At 40.1% G+C, this 20,966-nt stretch overlaps 1 protein-coding gene across 4 annotated transcripts in view; it reads right to left on the minus strand.

The window, feature by feature from the left end:
• Positions 1-20,966, minus strand: part of LOC129730175 (atrial natriuretic peptide receptor 1-like) — a 269,163-nt gene that overhangs the window by 191,607 nt on the left and 56,590 nt on the right. For 3 of the 4 annotated variants that reach the window (XM_055689292.1, XM_055689294.1, XM_055689293.1), the window contains exons 2-3: positions 16,187-16,943; positions 5,832-6,015 (exon numbers count right to left, since the gene is read on the minus strand). In XM_055689292.1, the coding sequence (XP_055545267.1) occupies positions 5,832-6,015; positions 16,187-16,688 (686 nt within the window). In that variant the 5' untranslated portion in view covers positions 16,689-16,943. Of the gene's footprint in view, positions 1-5,831; positions 6,016-16,186; positions 16,944-20,966 lie in introns of those variants that run through there. The other variant, XM_055689295.1, reaches the window with a different exon arrangement.

A 20,966-nucleotide genomic window follows, 5' to 3' on the forward strand; every position in this document is an offset into this window, starting at 1 on the left:
CATTAGCCCGTATCCGCCAACGTTACTATTGGCCACGAATGGTCTCACAAATTCGACAGTATGTCCAGAAATGTAGTACCTGCAAAGAAGTGAAAGGAACATCAGGACCAGCTGATCCAGAAATGGGTGAAATGAGACGCGCCATGGCAGATAATCTCAGCTGATTATATAGGACCGCTACCTCGCAATCGTAAAGGCAATCAGCATATTCTGGTCGTTTCGGACTTCTTCTCTAAATGGGTGATGATCCAGCCGGTCAAGAGTGTCAGCAGCACTTCACTGTGTAGCATTTTACGAGATCACTGGTTCCTCCGAAATTCTGTACCCGAAATCATAATCACCGATAATGGCAGTAGTTTCTTGTCGAAAGAATTCAAGGAGTTGCTAGATCGCTTCCAGGTTACACACTGGCTCAATTCGCGATACCACTCCCAAGCAAACCCCGTAGAAAGAGTAAACCGAACCATAAACGCCGCCATCCGGACGTACGTAAAAGACGACCAACGATTATAGGATAGCCGCGTCCCAGAAATAGAAATGATCATGAATACAAGCGTTCACTCATCAACAGGTTTAACGCCCCATTTTATTATCCATGGGCATGAACTGTCGGAAATGGGTACGGATCATAAGCGAGTTCGTCATGGTTCAGCTTTGACTCCGGATGAACAGGAACAGCGACGAAAAGAAATGTTTACTCTTATATACGAACTGGTAAGCAAAAATCTGGAAGAGGCACACAATGCTTCCAGACACCGATATAACCTCCGACACCGGAAATTTGCCAAACCATTCGTGGCAGGCCAACTTGTTTACAGGCGGAATATGAAGCAGTGCAATGCTAGCGAGGGGTACAATGCCAAGTACGGTAGGCAATTCCTTCCTTGCAGAATAATATCGAAGATTTGTTCCTCCTCCTACGAATTGCAAGACCTCAATGGGAAGAACCTAGGTGTGTGGCCTGCAGCCCACCTCAAACCAGGTTGATAAACACTTGTCTCCGAGCTTCTGTCTGGTTGGAATGTTGTGGTAGATAAAAACAACAACAAATGGAAGCATTTATTTCGGTTGGTTGCTAAGTGACATCTCAGTTTTATATTCTCGTTAGATTCCGTTCCACTTTGCGAAGATAATGCAAATAATTCGTCGTACACCTTTTGAACCTAAAAGTAGATGAAAAACAGGAGGGTTGTTACAAAGCCACGACCGCAAGGTTGAAGTAGAATACTTTACAAGAAAGATAACCCGGCTGCTTGCGTGTCAGTCATTTTTTCTGGTAAATAAACGTTGACTAATACGATCAATCGAATTTTGCGCTTCAACAAGGATTGACCATTTTCAATAATATAGTAAGTTGCTTGTCATGGTTGGGGCTTGACAATTTTTTAATTTTGAGATGAAATTGTTTCGGATCATGACTGAAAGAAAAGATAGTTCAGTACGTTCTAAGACACGGAAATAAAGTAAAATTTATAACTTTTACAAATTTAAAAATGTACATTAACTCAAGAGAAGCCATTAACGCTTTAATCTTCAGGTTTTTATTTCATCCTGAAAAGGATTTGTTTGTATTGTATTTGTTGTTCAATTTAGTATCGGATAAGATGCCGATTACATCTTTGCGTTATCACTGACAGTGCGAATAAAGTATTCCTTGTGATGAAAAAAAAAACAATCAAAAGCTGATTTAACACTCAAAACTAGACGGCTCACGTGTTGTAAAAATGAGTCAACTTTTCATTGAATGCATTTACTAGTGCCCACTATCGCACAGAGACTGCATTTCACTAAAGTGCCTCACTGCATCAACCGCTATCGATGCTGAGATCCGCTGCAACTAGTGCGTAATCCATTGCTACGCCACAGCTGTGGCCAGTTTCCGCCATCGCTAGTATCCACTGCACTGCTAGTGCTGCTGCTAAGGGAGGACGACTGCTGTTGTCGCTGTCTAGAACTATTATGAGCGGCTTCGGCTGAAACAGGCTCTTATATAGGCCAAATAGCATGTTTTAAATTGCCAAGTATATGATTCTGTCGACCGTGCTTGGGAAGCAATGACATAACGACCAATCGAGGTCGAATTTTTCGTTTTGACAAGGCTTGACTATTTCCAATAGTACAATAGTGTGAATAATAAAATTACAATTATCTTTTTTTGGGAAGAATCTTAGAAGATTTACCAATCTATTGCTGCAAGAACGAAGGAAATCCGCCGAATACTAACCGATTTGTTAGCATTTGAAATTGGACATATTTTTCACTTATTTTGGTTTTAGATTTTCATTTCACATCTCTATGTAGCCGAACTTCCTGAGAGAAGTATTCTACTTCAAAAAAAAAAATACAAATTAGTCTATACTTACCTGATGAACCACGAGCAGAGCCGAGATAAAGATACAGACTTATTTCCGCGTGCGGAATTTTGCCCATCGTCGCTGCTGAGGATGAAAAATTTTGACAGCTGAAGGCAAAGGTTGCCAGCTTCAAAAAATGTGTATAAGTGTAGTTTGTTGTTTACGTAACTAATTTGTTTAGTTCACGTAACGAAAATTTTGTAGTTGACGTAACCGTTTTATACAGTTCACGTAACGAAAATTTTCGCGATGATGTAACTAATCTACGTCATCTCAAATGGATGCATTCGCTCTATTTTTGGGTAAAAAGTTTTCTCGCGCAGCGAAAACTTTCGAAAACCGAACCGAGTGTATCATTTGAAACTTTAGTGTAAATCACTGACTCTCGCGGGAGAGTACCAGTTGATACATATTATTAGGGCGCCCTAGACATAAAGAAACCTTGTAGTAAAGTAATTTGAAAATAAAGTAACGAAATGAATGAAAAGTATGAATGAAAAAGGAACGCTAGAAGAGATGAATGCAAGAGAGTGAATGAGTTGATGAGGTAAAATTACCCTTCTTGTCCAAACTAAAATTTGTGACAGCTGTATAAGAAATTCTGAAGATGAAAAGTATTTGATCTGTTCTTCGTCTCTTAGGTAATCGTAGTCGTAAGGTTAATTTTACATCAACCAATAAGAAGAGTTGATAGAAGAAATCTCAATAATTGTGTTACTGCTCAGCAACAGTGAAGACGGTGGCTTTTATCTGACGCACCTATAAAACTGGAAGCTTTGCTTTCGATTCAACGGATGGATGGACGGACATAATATTTTCCGGTTTTGACGATGAATTGCCCTCAACTGTAGGTGGACAGGCTCACTCTCGAGGTGTCACACAATTCGTGGGAAAGAGCTCCTCTGTTTAACATGAAAAATCATTTCACGAATTGACCTGACGCTAAGAAAGAAGTAGTCGCATTTGCAGTTGCAGGACCGATGATGGACACGCTCACTTCCTCAGAGTCTTACAATTAGTGGGAAAGAGCTCCTCTGTCTAACATGAAAAATCATTCCACGAATTGACCGGACTCTTATGAAGCAGTAGTCGCATCAGAAGTTTGCAGTATTAAAAAAACCCTTCGGTTTTTTTACCCCGGTTCTGGGAAGATTGTGATCTACTTTGTCGGATCACAATTGACTTTTGGTCACTGGGCCAGCTAGAACTAGACACAACACAAAATATTGTCATTTTTGTAAATATTGTCAGTAAATGTCTAGATATAAGATAAATGTCAGTCCTCCACGCCTGCGTGTTTGGGGGATGTTTATTCTATACCTAGTAGCCCTGAGTTGGTGTCCCAATATATACATACTTTTCTGAATATAATTTATTATCAATGTTTGCTTTCTCGTTGCATGTAAAACATTTGTTAATTTATTTTAGGTTTAGGTAGAATTAAACATAGTATCAAGGAAATTCAGTTAGAAGTGTAAGTCTTGCATGCAACTAAACAGTGTACAGTACCATAAAAGAGGGGACACCAACCTAGCATAAAATATTGTTAGCCCGCCGTGATGTATCGAATGCTGGGAGCTGTCAACGAGATCACAAACACCAACGTCCCACTGGGGGAATAAATTGAGGCGCGATGGCGCAAACGAGGCTTTTTACCAAAAATCGGTCCGAGGAGTAAGTTTGGCGCGGCAGCGTGATTCGGCAAATCGTTTGCCCAGAGTTTCGGTTGACAAAACGTGGGATCAGAAGCTCCAAAGCACGGTCCGCCAGTATACACGAACGTTAATCTCTGGCCGGACCAGTCGAGTGGGGTGATAGTGTAGTGTCCCCAGAAGAAATCCTGCACAGTGCACGTCGAGAAGAACAATGGGCCGAATTGGCCATTGTGTACGCAAACCCAAGCGACAGTGCTAAATCCCTCCCGGATCCGAAACGTTAGGGCCGCTTGTAACCTGGCCGAGTTGCCGCTGTAGCTGACAAGTGATTCAAGTGATTTACACTGCCGTTTCTCTTTATTTGTATTTTTCATGTGAACCAAAAACAATAAATTTTTGATAAACTATTTTACCTTTCTGGTTAACCCAACTATACAAATCTTTTGCAGTTGTAATTGGATGCTCATGTTTTTAGCTTAGCATGCGTTTTATTTTCATTCGTTTCGTGCCATCAACTGCATTGCATGAACTTTTTTATAGTACGTTATATTTTGTTTTAAAATTACAAAGACTTGCAAAATTAGATTTATGTTTCTTTTGTAAGGCAACTCTATCAGACATAAATATCGTTTTCTTCGATTGTATTTTCGTTTGCAAAACAGTTTTAGTTTTGTCATAACACGAAATCATATTACGTTAGAGCAGATATGTTTAAGTGTCACGTAGAGTAAATAACGAAGGGATTAAGTAAATAACTACTTTTGGCAACATATTGAAAAACAAATGAATAGTTTTTTGAAAAATCACATACTCCATTTTTTTAAATTATCCTTTGTTTGTCTCATATGAGTAGACTGTTGAATTTTAATGCAATCGTGGGTAGTTATTTTTCTACTCTCCACTAAAATACGATACAAATTCATTAACTGCCCTAACGAACATCTCTAGATTACATCGATCTGTTGAAATCCACCGCTCGAAAGATATTTCAAATGCGTGACACTTCTTGGGTTCCTATTTTTAAAACCAACTAACTTTTAAATATTTTCTCGCAACTTTTCAAAATTTCATCGAATCTTGCGTAAAAAAGTGGAAAGTTTTACGTTGATCACACATTCCAATAAGCCTATGGTTGCTACCGGATAAATTAACAAAAGAGCGTATTTTCATGAATAATTCAAAGTGTCTACATTTAAGTTTTATCACCGCTAGCTTTTTATTTAAAGATGACCGCTGGATAATTGTTTACCATTTGGTAAAATTCACAAAAGAGTTGAAATTGAAAGAAATGCTCTAAAATTCAACCTTTCTTTTGCCACCAGTTTTGCTGTAACTTCACGTTTTTACTAAGTAAAATAAAGAAAATCAAACCTTTTTTGCATTCAAAACTAAATATTTATTTTGATTACTTTCACCAAGTTAGTTTCCTGCAGATCGTCTTTAAACAGTTTTTTACACAGGAGAAAGTATCAAACTACAATGCTAAAGGAGTGTATGCTAAAATATAACGCCCTATGAAAATACGCTGGAGTTTAAGCAATTTCTTTACAAATTATGCACAAGAAATACAGCAATGTTACATTCAAATTAAAAATATTTTATTGAATGTTTGCCAATAAGCAAACATAACAAAAAAAAAATTGTAGATAACTTTCCCAATAAAATAATTAAATTAATTTGCCGGTTTTCTCGAGCACCACCTACTGAAAAAATGCTTAACATGAGAATCAACATTGAAGTGAGCAAAATATGTTGGATGGATTAAGACAATTTCTTTCTATATTTTTAACAATTTTATAAGAATATTTGAAAAAATACTCACTGCCGCAGTAGGTCAATCATAAAGAACGCGATCCTCTTGAAACTAACCCATCCGGTACGAATAAGCAGATAAAACTCATCCTCGCAGCGTGTTTTTCGTTGGACAAAGTCAAAAGTATAGCCAGCGCCAGTTATTACAGGTATCCCGTCATGATAGATGAAACGACCGATGCGCGCTACAGGTGCTATAAATATAAAAGAATGGTAAGTAAAAAGCTTGCTTGTGGCAGATGCGCTTTGCAAAAGCTGAACATCATGAAAAGCTTTTAGCGCTATAAAGTTAAAAATATTTTTTAAATGAGCTAGCAGTAGCTTTATTTTATACCAGTTATCAGCTCGCCCCTTCGCATTCGATGTATTCGGAAGCACATTTTCTGTTTATGAATCATAACACTCATAAACACAGGTTTTACCCTAGCGCTCAAACTAGAAAAAAAGAAAGATTATAGCTTTTTAACCATTCCTGTGAATTTTGATGCCACTAGTGAAGATAACTTTTCAGAGACTTATATGAGTTTTCCCGTGAACTAACGTAAAAGCGACGAGCCCAGCGAGCCTTTTTTGCGAACTTTTAACATACATAGTAAAATGCTATAATCTTCTCAGGGAAACTATTTTGAGACTTTGGGCAACATTTTTTTTTTCCTTTCGTCAACCAGTGTAATAATCATAATCAAATATAAGTAAAAATTTCAATCAGATGCAATAATTTATTACTACAAACCAATTCTAACAAAATTGAATTCGTGTGAAACGGTGTAATTATTTTTAAACAAAGATTCAAAAATTCAATTTAGTTATATAAAATTTCCACTGCATTAATAACAACATTCCTATACTTTTCATATAAGCATATGAACAAAATACTATACAAAATATGTTTTTGATTTCGAAAAATAAGTCGAAATGAAATTAAAATAAATTTGGTGAATCAAAACGAAGATATTATTTAGTTTTAATCAAAACAAAATATAAATATTTCTTAAACACAGAAATTGGTTTAATAAATTAACGAGATACGAAACGAAATAGAAGGTATAGCAATTATTATTCTTGGACTTAGTCATTCCAAATCCACTGAATGATTTACATTATATGTCGAAATTGCTTTTATGTTGGGTGATTGCTCTTACATTCGTGTTAGTACATATCTCATGAAACATTGGTACTTAATTTAAAATGAAAAAAAAAACTTACTAAATCAATCTACCAATTCATGGAATTAATTCTAACAATTAAAGTTTCTCATAAAGTTAGTGGAACTAGAAAACTCTTTTTAAAAATCTAAATTAAATAAATTATTCAGACATTAACACTTAACATTCAAAAATTCAGTAATCTCAATCTCCTACATCAATGAAGAGCTGCGTCGCACCAGTCCACAGGGCACCTCTGAGATTTGTCTGACATCCGATTTAATTTTCTTTTTTCAATAGCAAACTACTGTCGACATTAACCCGTTAAAGCTACCACTTAACACCTACATAAAGAATACTTAAATCTTCGAAGTACACAACGTAAGTTAAAAATAATACTCGATTTAAACCATCTAATGGTGTGATCGGGCCTTTCTCATACGAACATGCTTATTTGTAAAAATGGGTTAGCACCATACTTAAAAGTCTGAAAACATTAATGATTTCTGTGCCAAAATAATCCAAAAGCCAAAAGATTTTGCATAAATGCTCCATGTTATGTAAATTGGAAATTATATACAGAACAACTGGAATTAATTCTTATGCATTCCATAACAAGTGTTTCTATCTGTAACTCACGATCGCATACCAGTCCCATATGGATTTTCATCGTTTTTTAGTTAAATATCGGATTCCATCTATTTCTTGCTTTACTATCGATTAAGGAAACAAAAAAGTATGTTTCGTTTAAATAGGTCAGAGAAAAATGTGAAGTCAAATTGTCCCATCTTAATAATAATCGCATATCAGTTCCACCAAATGTTTTCCTGAGTATGACTATATTTTTTTTTTCTTCAATCCATATAACAAATAATTGGTGCTGTTTTCCAAGGTTTCCATTGTTAAAAAAAAACATAAATCAAATAATTAATAAATGCAAGGTTGTTTCAAAGAAATTCCACACAAAAGTTAATTTTAAGTAGACACTGAAACTGCAACTTTTTTTGAAAGTTCGTTCCCAGAAGGTTATTGGTTTTGTCAATCAGAGGGATAATAGCCTTGAGCAATGCTGCCTTCTGTAAGGGGTTAATTTCTTGTGGATGATCTGCTCACTTCAAATGATCATTCAAGTTAAATTGTCAGAACTCGGTTTTAGCTGCTTAGCTTAAAACAGCCTCTTTCCATCGCCGTCGTCTTCCGTCAAGTCCCTGTTGTAATAATTGGAAACATCTCTTTCTCAATACCACTTTTACAATATGCTAAATGCACAGGCTAATGCGGAATAGTTTAATTCAGCACGTATTGCGAAACACTGGAGACGTAAGAAAGAAAATTATTCAGTAGCATATCCAAGACTTCTACCTTATATTTTGCTTTTTCAACAACGACCGTAAAGTCTGGGTAAGCAATGGGTAGACGTCGCCGCCATACTCCATACAGCATATTTAAAAGCTGTCTGCGGCCATAAACGTCTGCCTATATTCAAAATATTTGCGAAAAATATGACTAAAGACTGGAACGCGCAAAAATTGGTCGACTTCAAATTGGTGTATTTCTGTTAAAAATGCATTAAAAAACATGAAATTTTGCATTTGGAAGTTGAGTGTATACATAATGGTTGCTAAAACGAGTTTTCACCGGTTGCTCTCCAGTTTTCAAAATGGCGTCCAAGCAAGAGGAACAGCGTGCCAAATTTTGCTCGCGCAGCAAGAGAATCCGACGTTCTCGCACGCCAATTTGGCAAAATTGCTGGATGTGGCCAAATCGACTGTAACATATATTTTAAAACTGTTCGGGGATCGCCTGTCGACTGCCAGGAAGCCTAGAAACGGCGGCAATCGTAATTCGGACTTGGCAGCGACGAGGAAAAAGGTGGCAGCGAATTATAAGCAGAATCATAACCTCTCCATCAAATACGTCACTGGCAAGCTCAATGTCTCCCATACTAATGTGTAGCGAGCCAAAAACCGAGCCGGGTTGTCGACGTTTAAGATGGTGAAGGTGGCGAACGCAGATTACGAACAAAGTTCGACAGTGGGTGTCGAATCTTATGTGAAGTTTGATTTCAAGCAGCTACCGGGACAGGAGTTTTATACCGTACCAGGAAAAGGGAAGGTGGCCTAAATTTTCAAAACCATCAAACTATCGAAGTTCCCGAAAAAATAGCTCGTCTGGCTGGCTATATGTACGTGTGGTCTAAAAAGTTGCATTTTCATCAGTACGAAACCGTCAATCAAGAGATCTACGTCCAGGAGTGCCTGGAAAATCGGCTGCTACCATTCCTAGAGCAACATAAAAGGCCTGTGCTGTTCTGGTCGGACTTGGCAAGCTGCCACACTGGGAAAAAGGCGATCGAGTGGTACGATGCGAACAACGTGGTTTTGATACCCTTAGACCACAACCCTCCTAACAACACAGATTTCCGCTCTATCGAACAGAATTGAGACTTGGTATAACAAAATAGCAAAAAAAAACTATTAAATCCATCTAAAACAAGCAGCAGAATAAATCTAGCTGGCGTTTGGCGACGAATAAGGTCGATAAGACAACTGAACGAAATTCAATGAAAGGGGTTAAGCGGATGGCACGGCAGTTTGGATTTGGCAAACCAAAATAATAAACGAACATTTTTTCCTTTAAACATGTGAGTTGAACTACCAAAAAGAAAAAAGGGAGATTTTTGTATTATGAATTTTGACTGAAATAAACGATTTTTTTGTCGACCATTTTTTGCGCGTTCCAGTCTTTACTCCTACACTGCGCGATCGAAAGCGAGACTGGTATGCGATTATTTTGCTACTCGATGTCCTAAATAATCACATATCAGTCTCTTCCTTATTTTTCATGTAATTTTCACGAAAAAGGTAATTCTTTAATGGAGAAATTATGATTAAGGTCTATTCCATTATATTATGTCGAAAAAATAAGAATAACCCACCCTAAACAGGTGAAATACCCAAAACAAGAAAAATATCTTCAAGCGCTGTTTTCTCAATTTGATGATTTTCCAGACTGATATGCGATTATAGACAGTGTAATCAATGAAAGAGAAAATATTAACTCTTGAATTAGTCATTTATTTTATCCCGACAAGACAATTTGCTGTTCAATTCAATATCGGATGAGATGCTTATCGCATCTTTGCGTTATCACTGACAGTGCGAATAAGATATTTTTTATGATAACACAGTGGAAAGCTGTTTTACACTGAAAAATTTACAGCTTATGTATTTTGAATGCCAGCATTCCATAACGTTAGTGTGTTGTCAAAATGAGGCAACTTTTCGATGAATGTATCTACTACGGATGCTGCCCGCCACCGCACAGAGGCAGCATATTATTAAAGGAAGTGCCGCTGCACCAGCTGGCCCTGTCACTATCGATTCTGAAACCCGCTGCAACTGCTGCTGCTATCAGTTGCCACAGCTGCTGCTGCTGATCCCTATGTAGCCGAATTTCCTGAGAGACGTATATCTACGTCAAAAGTGAAAGGTAGTAATTGTTTAGTTTGAGATCTTGGACACAACACAGGTTCGTTGACAATTGGTCGATAAAAGCACAAACTGGAAAGAATGAAAAACTATAGCTTCTTAACCGTTTCTGTGAAATGCTGCCATTAGCTGGACCGGACGTGCGAAATGTCCTCAGAGACTTGAATGAAGTTTTCTCGTAAGCAAACCCAGAAGCGACGAACCCGGTGAGCAATTATTCTACAGCCTTTTGACATAGGCCTGTGTCTACACTTGGAACAATGATGGACTCGTGAAAAAGGCGGGCAAGCTATCAAGAGTGGTAGTGTCACTGCAACATTGAACAGGACTTGTAGCTGAATAAGACATTCTTATGGGGAAGTAGCTTCCGAAGATACTAAAAATCACCATATTGAAATAGAAAATAAGGGAAACAAAAGAGAAAAAAGGAAATGCTCGAGGAAGCGCCCCTATTCTTAAGACCGACAAGTCCAAATACTCGATAATTTCAAAAACCATGAGAAGTAATGCTCGGCCCAAAGCTAGAGCTAGAGACGGGCGTGCGAAACAGGTTCCCGGTTCAAAAGAGTGAGTCAACCTCGAAAAAAGGGTCTGCAATTTTGAACTTAGTTGGAGTGTTCTACTACAGGTGTTGCCCACCACGTTTGTCAATGAAGCAGTTTGCACGGATGATAAAGATATGTTGATTAACAGACCGGCGTCAACATCCTCACTTTCTCATGCGATGAATGGTGTGATTTCAGAGGTTTTTTGCCTTAGGTAGTCTCCCAGTATCGGTTAAGGTTGAATCTATACCAGTTGGATTTTTTTTAAGAAGCTAAGAAATCACTCACCCCACGAAATGTGTCTCACTGAACGATTATTACTAATTCTTCACGTCATCAAATCTATTCAAATGCTATCACAATTAAAATCAGAGCAAATCTATGGCTAATATTGTAAACGACTGATTGTTGGGAGCACTATTGCTTCCTAGACTAGATAGTCGAGTAACAGCAACTAGACTATGACAAAACGCTGAGTATTTTTATCGGAATGCAAATTTACGATGTAAATGTGCAATTAAATTCAAGTGTCCGCAAACTATATCTATATAATGCTAGAGATAAGCAAGCATAAGGCAACCAAAAGAGGGAATTGACGCGCTGTGACAACATAGAGCTAAATCAATTCGATCGCACGTAGGTGACCAAATTTGTTATCATATCAATAAAGCCTGCTGAAATCAATAAGATAAAATAAGTGCAAAAATAGAATAACCTCATGTTATTTATAACTCAGCCTTCGCACAATTTGGCATAACAGTAATTTATTATCATTGTATAGTTGCAAAATTGATTATGCTGCATGACCATTGTGGGGAAAACGGTCCATGGTTTAATACGTAAATTTAGTACACGTTGTTCAAATGTTTACACTGAATTTTCCATTAAGTTTTTCAAAGTTGATTGGAAGTTGACACTGATCTTCAAACCAACTTTTTCAAATTAAATAAGTCAACCAACTATGCTGTTTAGTAAACATAATTAAGACGACCTGAAACAATGTATTTGTATATGAGAGAGCAAACAACGTGCTCCCTACAACGATGGTAAACAAAATTCTGTCTAATTTAGTTTAAAAAGTGCGTATATAAGAAATAGTTTCTGGTGATTACGTTTATGACTTCATGGTTAGAAAATACAACTAGGCTCGCTTGGAAGCCGATAGCTCATTTAAAAAATAAAATTTCGAACATCCTGTTATGACGAACTTGAAGTCTTTAGGTTATTTTTCACGGTGTATATTTTTTTCCCAAAAAATAGTTCAAAAAATTACTAAATAATAGCAAAAAATGACATCCTTAGCCCATAGAAACATTTATGAAAGGTTCAGCCAGATAAACATGGTAAAAAGTAGTATTTCTTGACATTGTCGATATCAATTTTTTTTCAATGCCTTAGGTTTCAAAACCAATTTTTTTAGAGAATCGACTTCCTGGAACTAAATTCTGAAGCTAGGGTCAGTGGAACGTACGGGAGAGCACAGGTAGTGAAATTTTCGATATCGAAAAAAATTCGATGCCACATGTCTTCGAATTTTTTTTTTCGGGAAATCAAAATTACTTACTTTACTTACTTTTAAGGCGACAGACCGATTATCGATCCAGTGCCGAATCCAGAATACGTCGCCATGTCCCTCGGTCTTGGGCTGCTATCCTCCAATCGCCCCTAACACCTATTTCGCGTGCATCCTCGTCGACAGCACACATCCAACGAGTGCGGGGTCTACCTCGAAGTCGACGACCTCTATCGGGATTCCTGCTAAATATAGCCTTCGCTTGACGCTCATCCGGCATTCTCGCTACATGCCCAGCCCACTGAAGCCTGCCGTGTTTTATCCGCTTGACTATATCCGCCAAATTGTATGCCTGGTACACTTCATGGTTCATGCGTCTGCGCCAAACACCATGTTCTAGTTTGCCGCCAAGGATTGAACGCAAAATCCTACGCTCAAAAACACCAAGAGCTCGCCGATCAGCCTCTTTCAGCGTCCATGATTCATGGCCGTAGAGAGCCACCGGAAGAATTAGTGTTTTATAGAGTGCAAGTTTAGTACGGATTTGCAGACAGCGGGACCTTAGCTGGTTACGTAGTCCGTAAAAGGCCCTGTTTGCGGCTGCTATCCGCCTCTTTATCTCACGGCTAACCTTGTTGTCACATGTCACTAATGTTCCCAGGTAAATAAATTCGTCGACTACTTCAAATGTTTCCCCATCTAGCACCACCGCAGCACCAACATCCGACCGACTACCACGCACTCTGCCAGCCACCATGTATTTCGTTTTGGCAGAGTTTATGACGAGCCCTGATCTCGCAGCTTCCCTCCTGAGAGGTCCGAAGGCCTCTTCCACAGCTCTACGGTTGATACCAATGATGTCGATATCGTCCGCAAAACCGAGAAGCATGTGCGACTTCGTAATGATGGTGCCGCTTCTCTGCACTGGTGGTGCCCTCCGTATAGCACCTTCCAATGCGATGTTGAACAATAAGTTCGACAGCCCGTCGCCCTGCTTCAAACCATCTAACGTCACGAACGAGTCCGATATCTCACCGGCTATCCTGACGCATGATGTAGAACCTTCAAGGGTGGCACGAATCAGGCTAATCAGCTTTGTTGGGAAGCCATGTTCAATCATAATCTGCCATAACTCATTTCTCTTGACTGAATCGTACGCTGCCCTGAAACAACTGGAACAGGATGCGGGAGAGAATTTTGTACACGGTATTGAGAAGAGTTATGCCCCGATAATTGCTACAGTCCAGGCGATGGCCTTTTTTGTTGATGGGGCATATGAGACCCTCCAACCAGTCCGAGGGCAATTCTTCATCAAACCACACTCTCAGCATGATCCGATGGATGGCACGATACAGCTGTTCGCTCCCGACTTTGGAGAGTTCGGCGGGAATGCCGTCCTTCCCGGCTGCCTTGCAGTTTCTCAGCTCTTTCACTGCTTTCTTCACCTCGTCCATGGATGGTGGATCCACAGCTTGACCATCATTCTCAATAGTCATCCTGCTCCTTTCGACTCCACTGTTTCCCTCACCGTTCAACAGCACACTGAAGTGTTCCTTCCAACGCCTGGCCACCTCTGTTTTATCGGTTATCAGGTTCCCCTCCCTATCGTTGCACATGACAGGGGCTGACACGTTTCGCTTCCTGATTCCGTTGACCTTCTTGTAGAAGCTCCTCGCATCGTGTCTGAAGAAGCAACCTTCCGCCTCCGCAAGAATACGCTCCCAATGCTGTCGTTTCTTCCGGCGATGGAGTCTCTTTTCAGCGGCTCTTGCATCTCGATATCTACCCATGCTCTGACGAGTCACAGCCGTGGCCAACATGTGACCCCTGGCGCGGTTCTTCTCTTCCGTCACTCGCTGGCACTCAGCCTCAAACCACTCATTGGGCGCAGCTGCCGCAGTTGTACCCAACACTTCTCGCGCTGTAGTGCTGATCGAACTGGGGATGTGCCTCCACTGTTCATTCAGGTTCCCTTCAAATCTTTCCTCAATCCGTTCATCAACTTTCTGCGAGTACTCTGCAGCCACTCCTTCAGTTGATAGCCGCTGGATGTTCAACTGCATCCTCCTCGTTGCCTTGGATTTCAGCACGTTGGACAGCCGGGCGCGGATTTTGGCTACTACGAGATAGTGATCCGGGTCAACGTTCGGTCCTCTGAACGACCTCACGTCTGTAACGTCTGAAAAGTGCCGTCCATCAATCAGAACGTGGTCAATTTGAGAGCAAAGCTCTCCATTCGGGTGCATCCAGGTGTGCTTACGTATGTTCCGGCGTGCAAAATAAGAGCTACATATAGCCATCCCCCTAGCTGCAGCGAAATTAACAAGCCTCAGGCCATTGTCATTCGTAGTAGAGTGGAAGCTTTCCCTACCAGTTACGGGGCGGAAGAAGTCTTCCTGCCCGACCTGTGTATTTGCATCTCCGATGACAATCTTTATATCGTGTCCTGGGCACTCATTGTATGTCTTTTCCAGGAGCTCATAGAACTCCTCCTTTTCGTCATCGGGTTTTTTGTTGGTCGGTGCGTACACATTTATTAGGCTGTAGTTGAAGAATTTGCCCTTAATTCTAAACACGCATATACGGTCACTGATCGGCCTTCGTCTAATGACACGCTTCATCTGTTTTCCAATTAGCACGAAACCGACTCCTCTTTCTGCTTTCACGCCGCCGCTATAGTAGATGTGGTACTTGAATGAAGTGTCCGCAATAGGATCTACTGCTCGGAATTCGCGTTCTCCCGATTTCAGCCACCGCACCTCTTGGTTAGCTGCAACCTCCACATTCACCTTCCGCAGCTCTCTAGCCAGGATACTTGCGCGTGCCGGTTCGAGTAGAGTCCTTACATTCCAAGTACCGAGTTTCCAATAATCGTCGTCCTTTTCCGTTCGCCTAGGTCCATGCCGATTATTCCGTTTCGTATTTATATCTGGATTGTTCGTAGTATTTAATATTCAGTATGCTGCCTTACTAGGGCTGCGATACCTAGTCTCGCGACGGGGCTGCCGTCTTTGATATAGCTGGCGAGACACCGCGTTTCATGTTTCAGCCGCCCGCTCCGGATCAAACACTGTTGTACGCCGCCCCTAACATGGGGAAACAGCCGCGTACGTTCCCCCTTCCCAGTCAGCATACGACCAAAGTTTCCACCGGGGTTGGTTACCCGATCTCCGCTAAGGTTACTCGTATCCCGGTTGGCACCACGTGGAGGTTGGGATAGGAGTTGCTGGACAGAGGTGAATGACCACAATAGGATCTCAAGTGACACGTGTCCAACCATTCGCCAACCGGGAAATCAAAATTATCATCTTCAATTATCTACACCGGGTGTAGATAATTGAAGATGAGAAGGGAAATCAAAATTATCATCTTCAATTATCTACACCGATCAAAAAAAACTATTCTGGCTCTATGTAAAAATATTTGCAACCATCACACTTTTCACAAATTAGGTGTGATTCAAACAAAACAAACTAATAGCACAAAATGACGCCAACAACCCATTGAAACATCTGTGCAAAGTTTCAACCAGATCAAAAGTTGTCGGACATTTTAGGTTGTCCGTTTTTTGTAGAATTTCACAACAAATAAAAAGGTGAAAAATGTAGTAAAATCATCCACTCTCCTTGAAAAAGCTTGCGAAAAGGAATATAACAAGATCAAAAACATACCTAAAGCCAGATCGCATGTTGGCCCTAGAATAACATGTCCGCAATCCCGTCCTGTACCATCCATAGCAGAGACGGTGGCCCTCGCTTGATCACACTGATCGTCGTAAAAAATCCATCGAATCGCGATTGAGGGAGGAATGATGTTCCGTGTCTTAATGTACTCTTCAGCCTTTAGTAGTACTGGATGGACGCGTGGCAGTGAAGCTTCTAAGCTCGTGTTGGTCGGCATAATTACAACGATTCGTAGTTCACACTTCCATTGATTTGTGTCTAGTCGGGCGCCGAAAGTTAAGTTATTTTCAACGATTTCTTTTTCCCCACCAACGGGCACACAAATCGCTTCACACGATCTAACGTCTTGCTTTCGACATTCGGCCTGAACGGTTTTCTGCTGGAAGGAAAGCAGAGTCAATAGCAAAATTCCTAAACATGGTGTGAAGCTGCCACCCATTCTTAACCAGTCGCTGAGCTGAAGTGGGTTTTTTGGATATCGGTTGAACATTCTAGTTCTAATTTTCTATATTAGTTGGTATGAACTTTTTATAATCGTTTTCATTAATATGTAAAATTATGTTGCTTTTGATGGACATTTTTATTTTGACAAGCACCCTTTAAATAAGATATTTCAATCCATTGATGGCTTGTTGAATGGTTTGCACTGGTTATATCATTTTTTTAACTTCTCTATTTCAAACATCGTAATGATAGAGGAATCGATAATTGCGCTATCTTTTTCACAACTTTTATGATGAAAATCCTGCAATAAAAGAAAAGAAAGTGGCTCATTATCGACATGAAAGTAACAGCCTTAATAGATTCCTAAAAAAGCAAAGAATGTTAATTTTATTTTCATGACAAGTTATATTTCACTAAATATTTAAAACATAAGTCTGATGAAAAAGTACTGTGCTAGTTACTTTACAACTTTACAACAAAACGTGAGTAAATCTCTACTTCCAAGGTTATAGAAATAAGAGTTTTGAATTTTTCTTTTTAGAGCGAAGAGTGACAATGACTTGCTAATGATCCACCGTAGTTCCCACCTAGCGTCTGTGTTAAACACAATTCAATTTCCTTAGCATACGAAAAACACCCCGATGACCGTTTCGCATTCGGACTGGTCGAAGCTGAAGTCATTAGCCTAAGTGGAAATTCTATATCACCAGGATTTAATTCCACACAATGAGAGTAGATTTTCCAGTTCTGCCAAATGGGAGTGAATCTGAATAGACTAGCCTGAACTACGCAAAGTGTAGTGAAATTTGAACCGTGGTGCTCTATTTTTTCTTTTCCTGAAGCAATATTACATTATAGTGATGAACTCCAACGGATATATACCAAGTATCGAGTGAAGTGGGCTGTTATTGAGAAACCGAAGGGCATTGGTTTTAATAGAGTGAATATTTTCTTCTCCACTTAGCGGGAGAAGATATTACTAAAACAGTTGCTATGTTTGATCGGCAAACGGGTAGTAATGCAACTAAATGAATAAATAGCATCGCTGAAGAGGTTACATGAATCTACGTTTATTTGATAAAGCACAATACAATTTAATGTTTAAGGAATCCATTTCAAGCTTATTTCCTGCTAGTCAAGGTATTCTGTAATCTACAGGCACATTTCTTATACTCGATGCCAACTATGGGCTACACTTAAACTAACATTTTTTACACTTAAACTTACATTTTTTCAGTGGTTTCGATTTATTGTATTTGTTGGAATTAGTAAATAGGCAGCTTGATATTTGCCCAATAACCGTAATCTGTTGAGCCAGGATATCACGAACTGCGACATAAACATGGATAGATATCATGGAATTCGGCAAACACCCAAACTACGTGGTCAATGTCATAATACCAGCCCACAAAAGCAATCATTACTGCCGTGAGTCCAATGCACAATAGACGTGTGACTAGCCCTCAGAAATAAAACAAAACAAAAATCTTGTCCTACATCCAACCCTCGAAACCAAGCTTTGCTGGATTCCTTAGAGATGATAAGATGATGACACCTCGTTAACCCGTTTCCCGCGGGTATGCCATATGGCATCACCTGACAAATAAACTTTGATAACAGTTTAACAATTTTACTTGAAATTTCCAACGATAGAAATAGCAGTTAGAGAACAGATTGATCTTCAACATGTAATATAGTTTTTGCCAATTATGCACGAGGTTGCTGAGTAATAAGAGTTTGAATGTCATTTTTCGATGAAAAAACTGATTTCTCTCCGCGCGGATAGGGTTAAGCATACAGACGCGAGGTATACGAGTGCCGCCTTGGTTCCTTGCCCACGATTATGCGTCTCCGCCGCATGTTTTAAAAAGAAAATATTATGCCCATCCTAAACTTTTTACGAATATATTTGCACTTGAACTACATACGCAGAATAAAAAATATCTGAGTTTAATACAAAATTCACTGAATGGCGCTTTTTGTTAATCATCAAACGTACGATATATTTTAATTTTCTGGGTTTTTTAATTGAGTATCTAAGGGGTGTGCGTGTAGGTGTGTGTGGGGGTGGGCGCTAGCGGATTAATCTGTTTTCTCACGGTACGTACCGGCTACTTCGAAGGGTTCTGGTTCTGCTGGGCTATGTTGCTGTTACTGCGATGCTGCGTTGCTGGTTGCGGGGGAGGGGGAAAACTCGTTGCTGTTCTGCGCTGCTCTAATATGATGACCAAAATCGCAATGGCGGATGCGTGGTTTGGCGGGGAAGCGGGTTCTTCAGCGTCTTCCTTCTTTGACTCAATCGATGGGCCACGGACGAGACCGTATTGACGCCACCGAGAAAGGTCCTCCTTTACTATCAGGGCCGTTTGCCCGAGGATTCCGCGGGCTCGTCGCTGCCCGAAACTCCTTTACGGTTAGACGTAGGTGGATTTCACCACCTAGGCCGACTCGTGTGAAGTGGCCTCGCGTCCATTGGGCCTCGTGTACGTTATGCCTTGTGGCAGTATGCCTCGTATCCATTATGCCTCACATGCATTATGTCTCGCGTCTATACGCCTAGCATACTATGCCTAACATCCATATGCCTTCACGCAAAAGTTGGAGTGTGCGTAACCAGATCATTTATGAGCGAAATTAGCGCATTCACTGATTGAATTTGGAACCAGTACAACGAATGTGTATTGGGCATAATGCATTTGATGCTCTAGCATATTTTTAAAGTATTACGCAGCTCTAAACCACTACACTTATAAAGCCTCAACCAATGTTCAGAAGGCTGGCATCGTTGAAACAGTGCAACCAGCAACCAATACTGATAAGTTGAATCAGGTCGTTTGAAAACATCATTCTATCATTAACAATAAACAAAAACATTGGATTTGTTCAAAACATTTTGCATTCAACTATGACTCTGATTTTACTCACATGCATTCGGTTTCGCGTTACTGGCACCAGCGTCAATATCTTCTGCGACAACGAGGCTCGCTATTGGCTGTTTCGGTTGCTGATGATTTTTAGGGATGCACGAGCCATTGTTACGCACCGGCTCGCAAAAGTGAAGAGCGGTTTTTTGAGCGGCTTGAAACTGATCGTTCGCCCGAATTTTTGTGTATATGATACTTATTCTGATTTTGATATCTGTGATTCTGTGAATGTATTCCTTGTACAACTTTTGCGTTATTCGTTTCACGCATTTGTTGTGTGAAGTCAGAGCAAATTCTGTGCGAATTGAAGAACACATTGAATGATTAAAGCTTGAACTCCCCGATAAGATATCTTCCGAGTTCACCCCTTCTCCCACGACTCTGACAAGCGTGTTTTGACGTTAGCCAAAGTTTCTATTTTCCGATTGTCCTACATCAAAGTAATAAAAATAGAATAAAATTATCCGATGTTCCCATATTTTCTAGTGATATATAGAGAGTTCTTTTCATCCCACATCGATCGAAGCAAAGCATCTCAAAAAAACTGAAACTGTCCAAAAAAGCATCATACCTACAGTGGGTGATGAGACAGGTGAGTTTTGTTGTTTGGTCGCGCGGGATGTGACCTAGTGTAAGATAAATAAGTGTTAGAAATAGTAGGAGGCATAGGCGTAGCCAGAGGGGGGCAGGGGACGTTGTTCTCCCCCCCCCCTTGTTGTTGACATTGGCATAATTTGTGGCTTTGAATCCGCTGACGAAAATGAGGCGCTTGAAATGATCCGGTGTTAGGTTCTAGAACTGGAAATCTTCACAGGCTCGATTGACGTTGCCGCCGTAGCTGATAATATCTTCAGATTCGCATTTCGCTAGCTGCTGACACATGAACTGCTTCCGGAACGTTGACGTTTGATGCCCGAAGATTGAGATCAATGACTGTGTCTTTAAACTTCACGTCCTTGAGAAGCTTTGGCAGGATGTAGTTGAGATAGCGGCTGTGCGAATGGGTGTCTAGCTTCCGGAGAAGTAGACGTATCTTCGCCGCATCATTCAGCTGGCTTTCATCGTTCCCGAAGAGGTCCTGGTAGCGGTTAAACCAGCGTCCGAACGTAACTCCGTTTTCTTCATCGAAGACAAAATCGGTGATTCGACGAGAGGGACTCCAAAATCTACCCAAAAATGCTATTTATATTCGAGGTTGGACAAAGAATGAACAAATTTTCCACTCTGATGTCAAGGACAACTTTTCACTGGTTGCCTTGATGTAAGAACTTGAACCTTGGAGAGCTTCCCCTCCCCCCCTCCTTTTTAAAATTCAGGCTACGCCCATGGTAGGAGGTTGTATCCAAGACACGATCGCATAACTTACGTAGAACTACGCACACTATCACAAATACATTATG

This window comes from Wyeomyia smithii, chromosome 3 (assembly GCF_029784165.1).
Source record: "Wyeomyia smithii strain HCP4-BCI-WySm-NY-G18 chromosome 3, ASM2978416v1, whole genome shotgun sequence".
NCBI lineage: Eukaryota > Metazoa > Arthropoda > Insecta > Diptera > Culicidae > Wyeomyia > Wyeomyia smithii.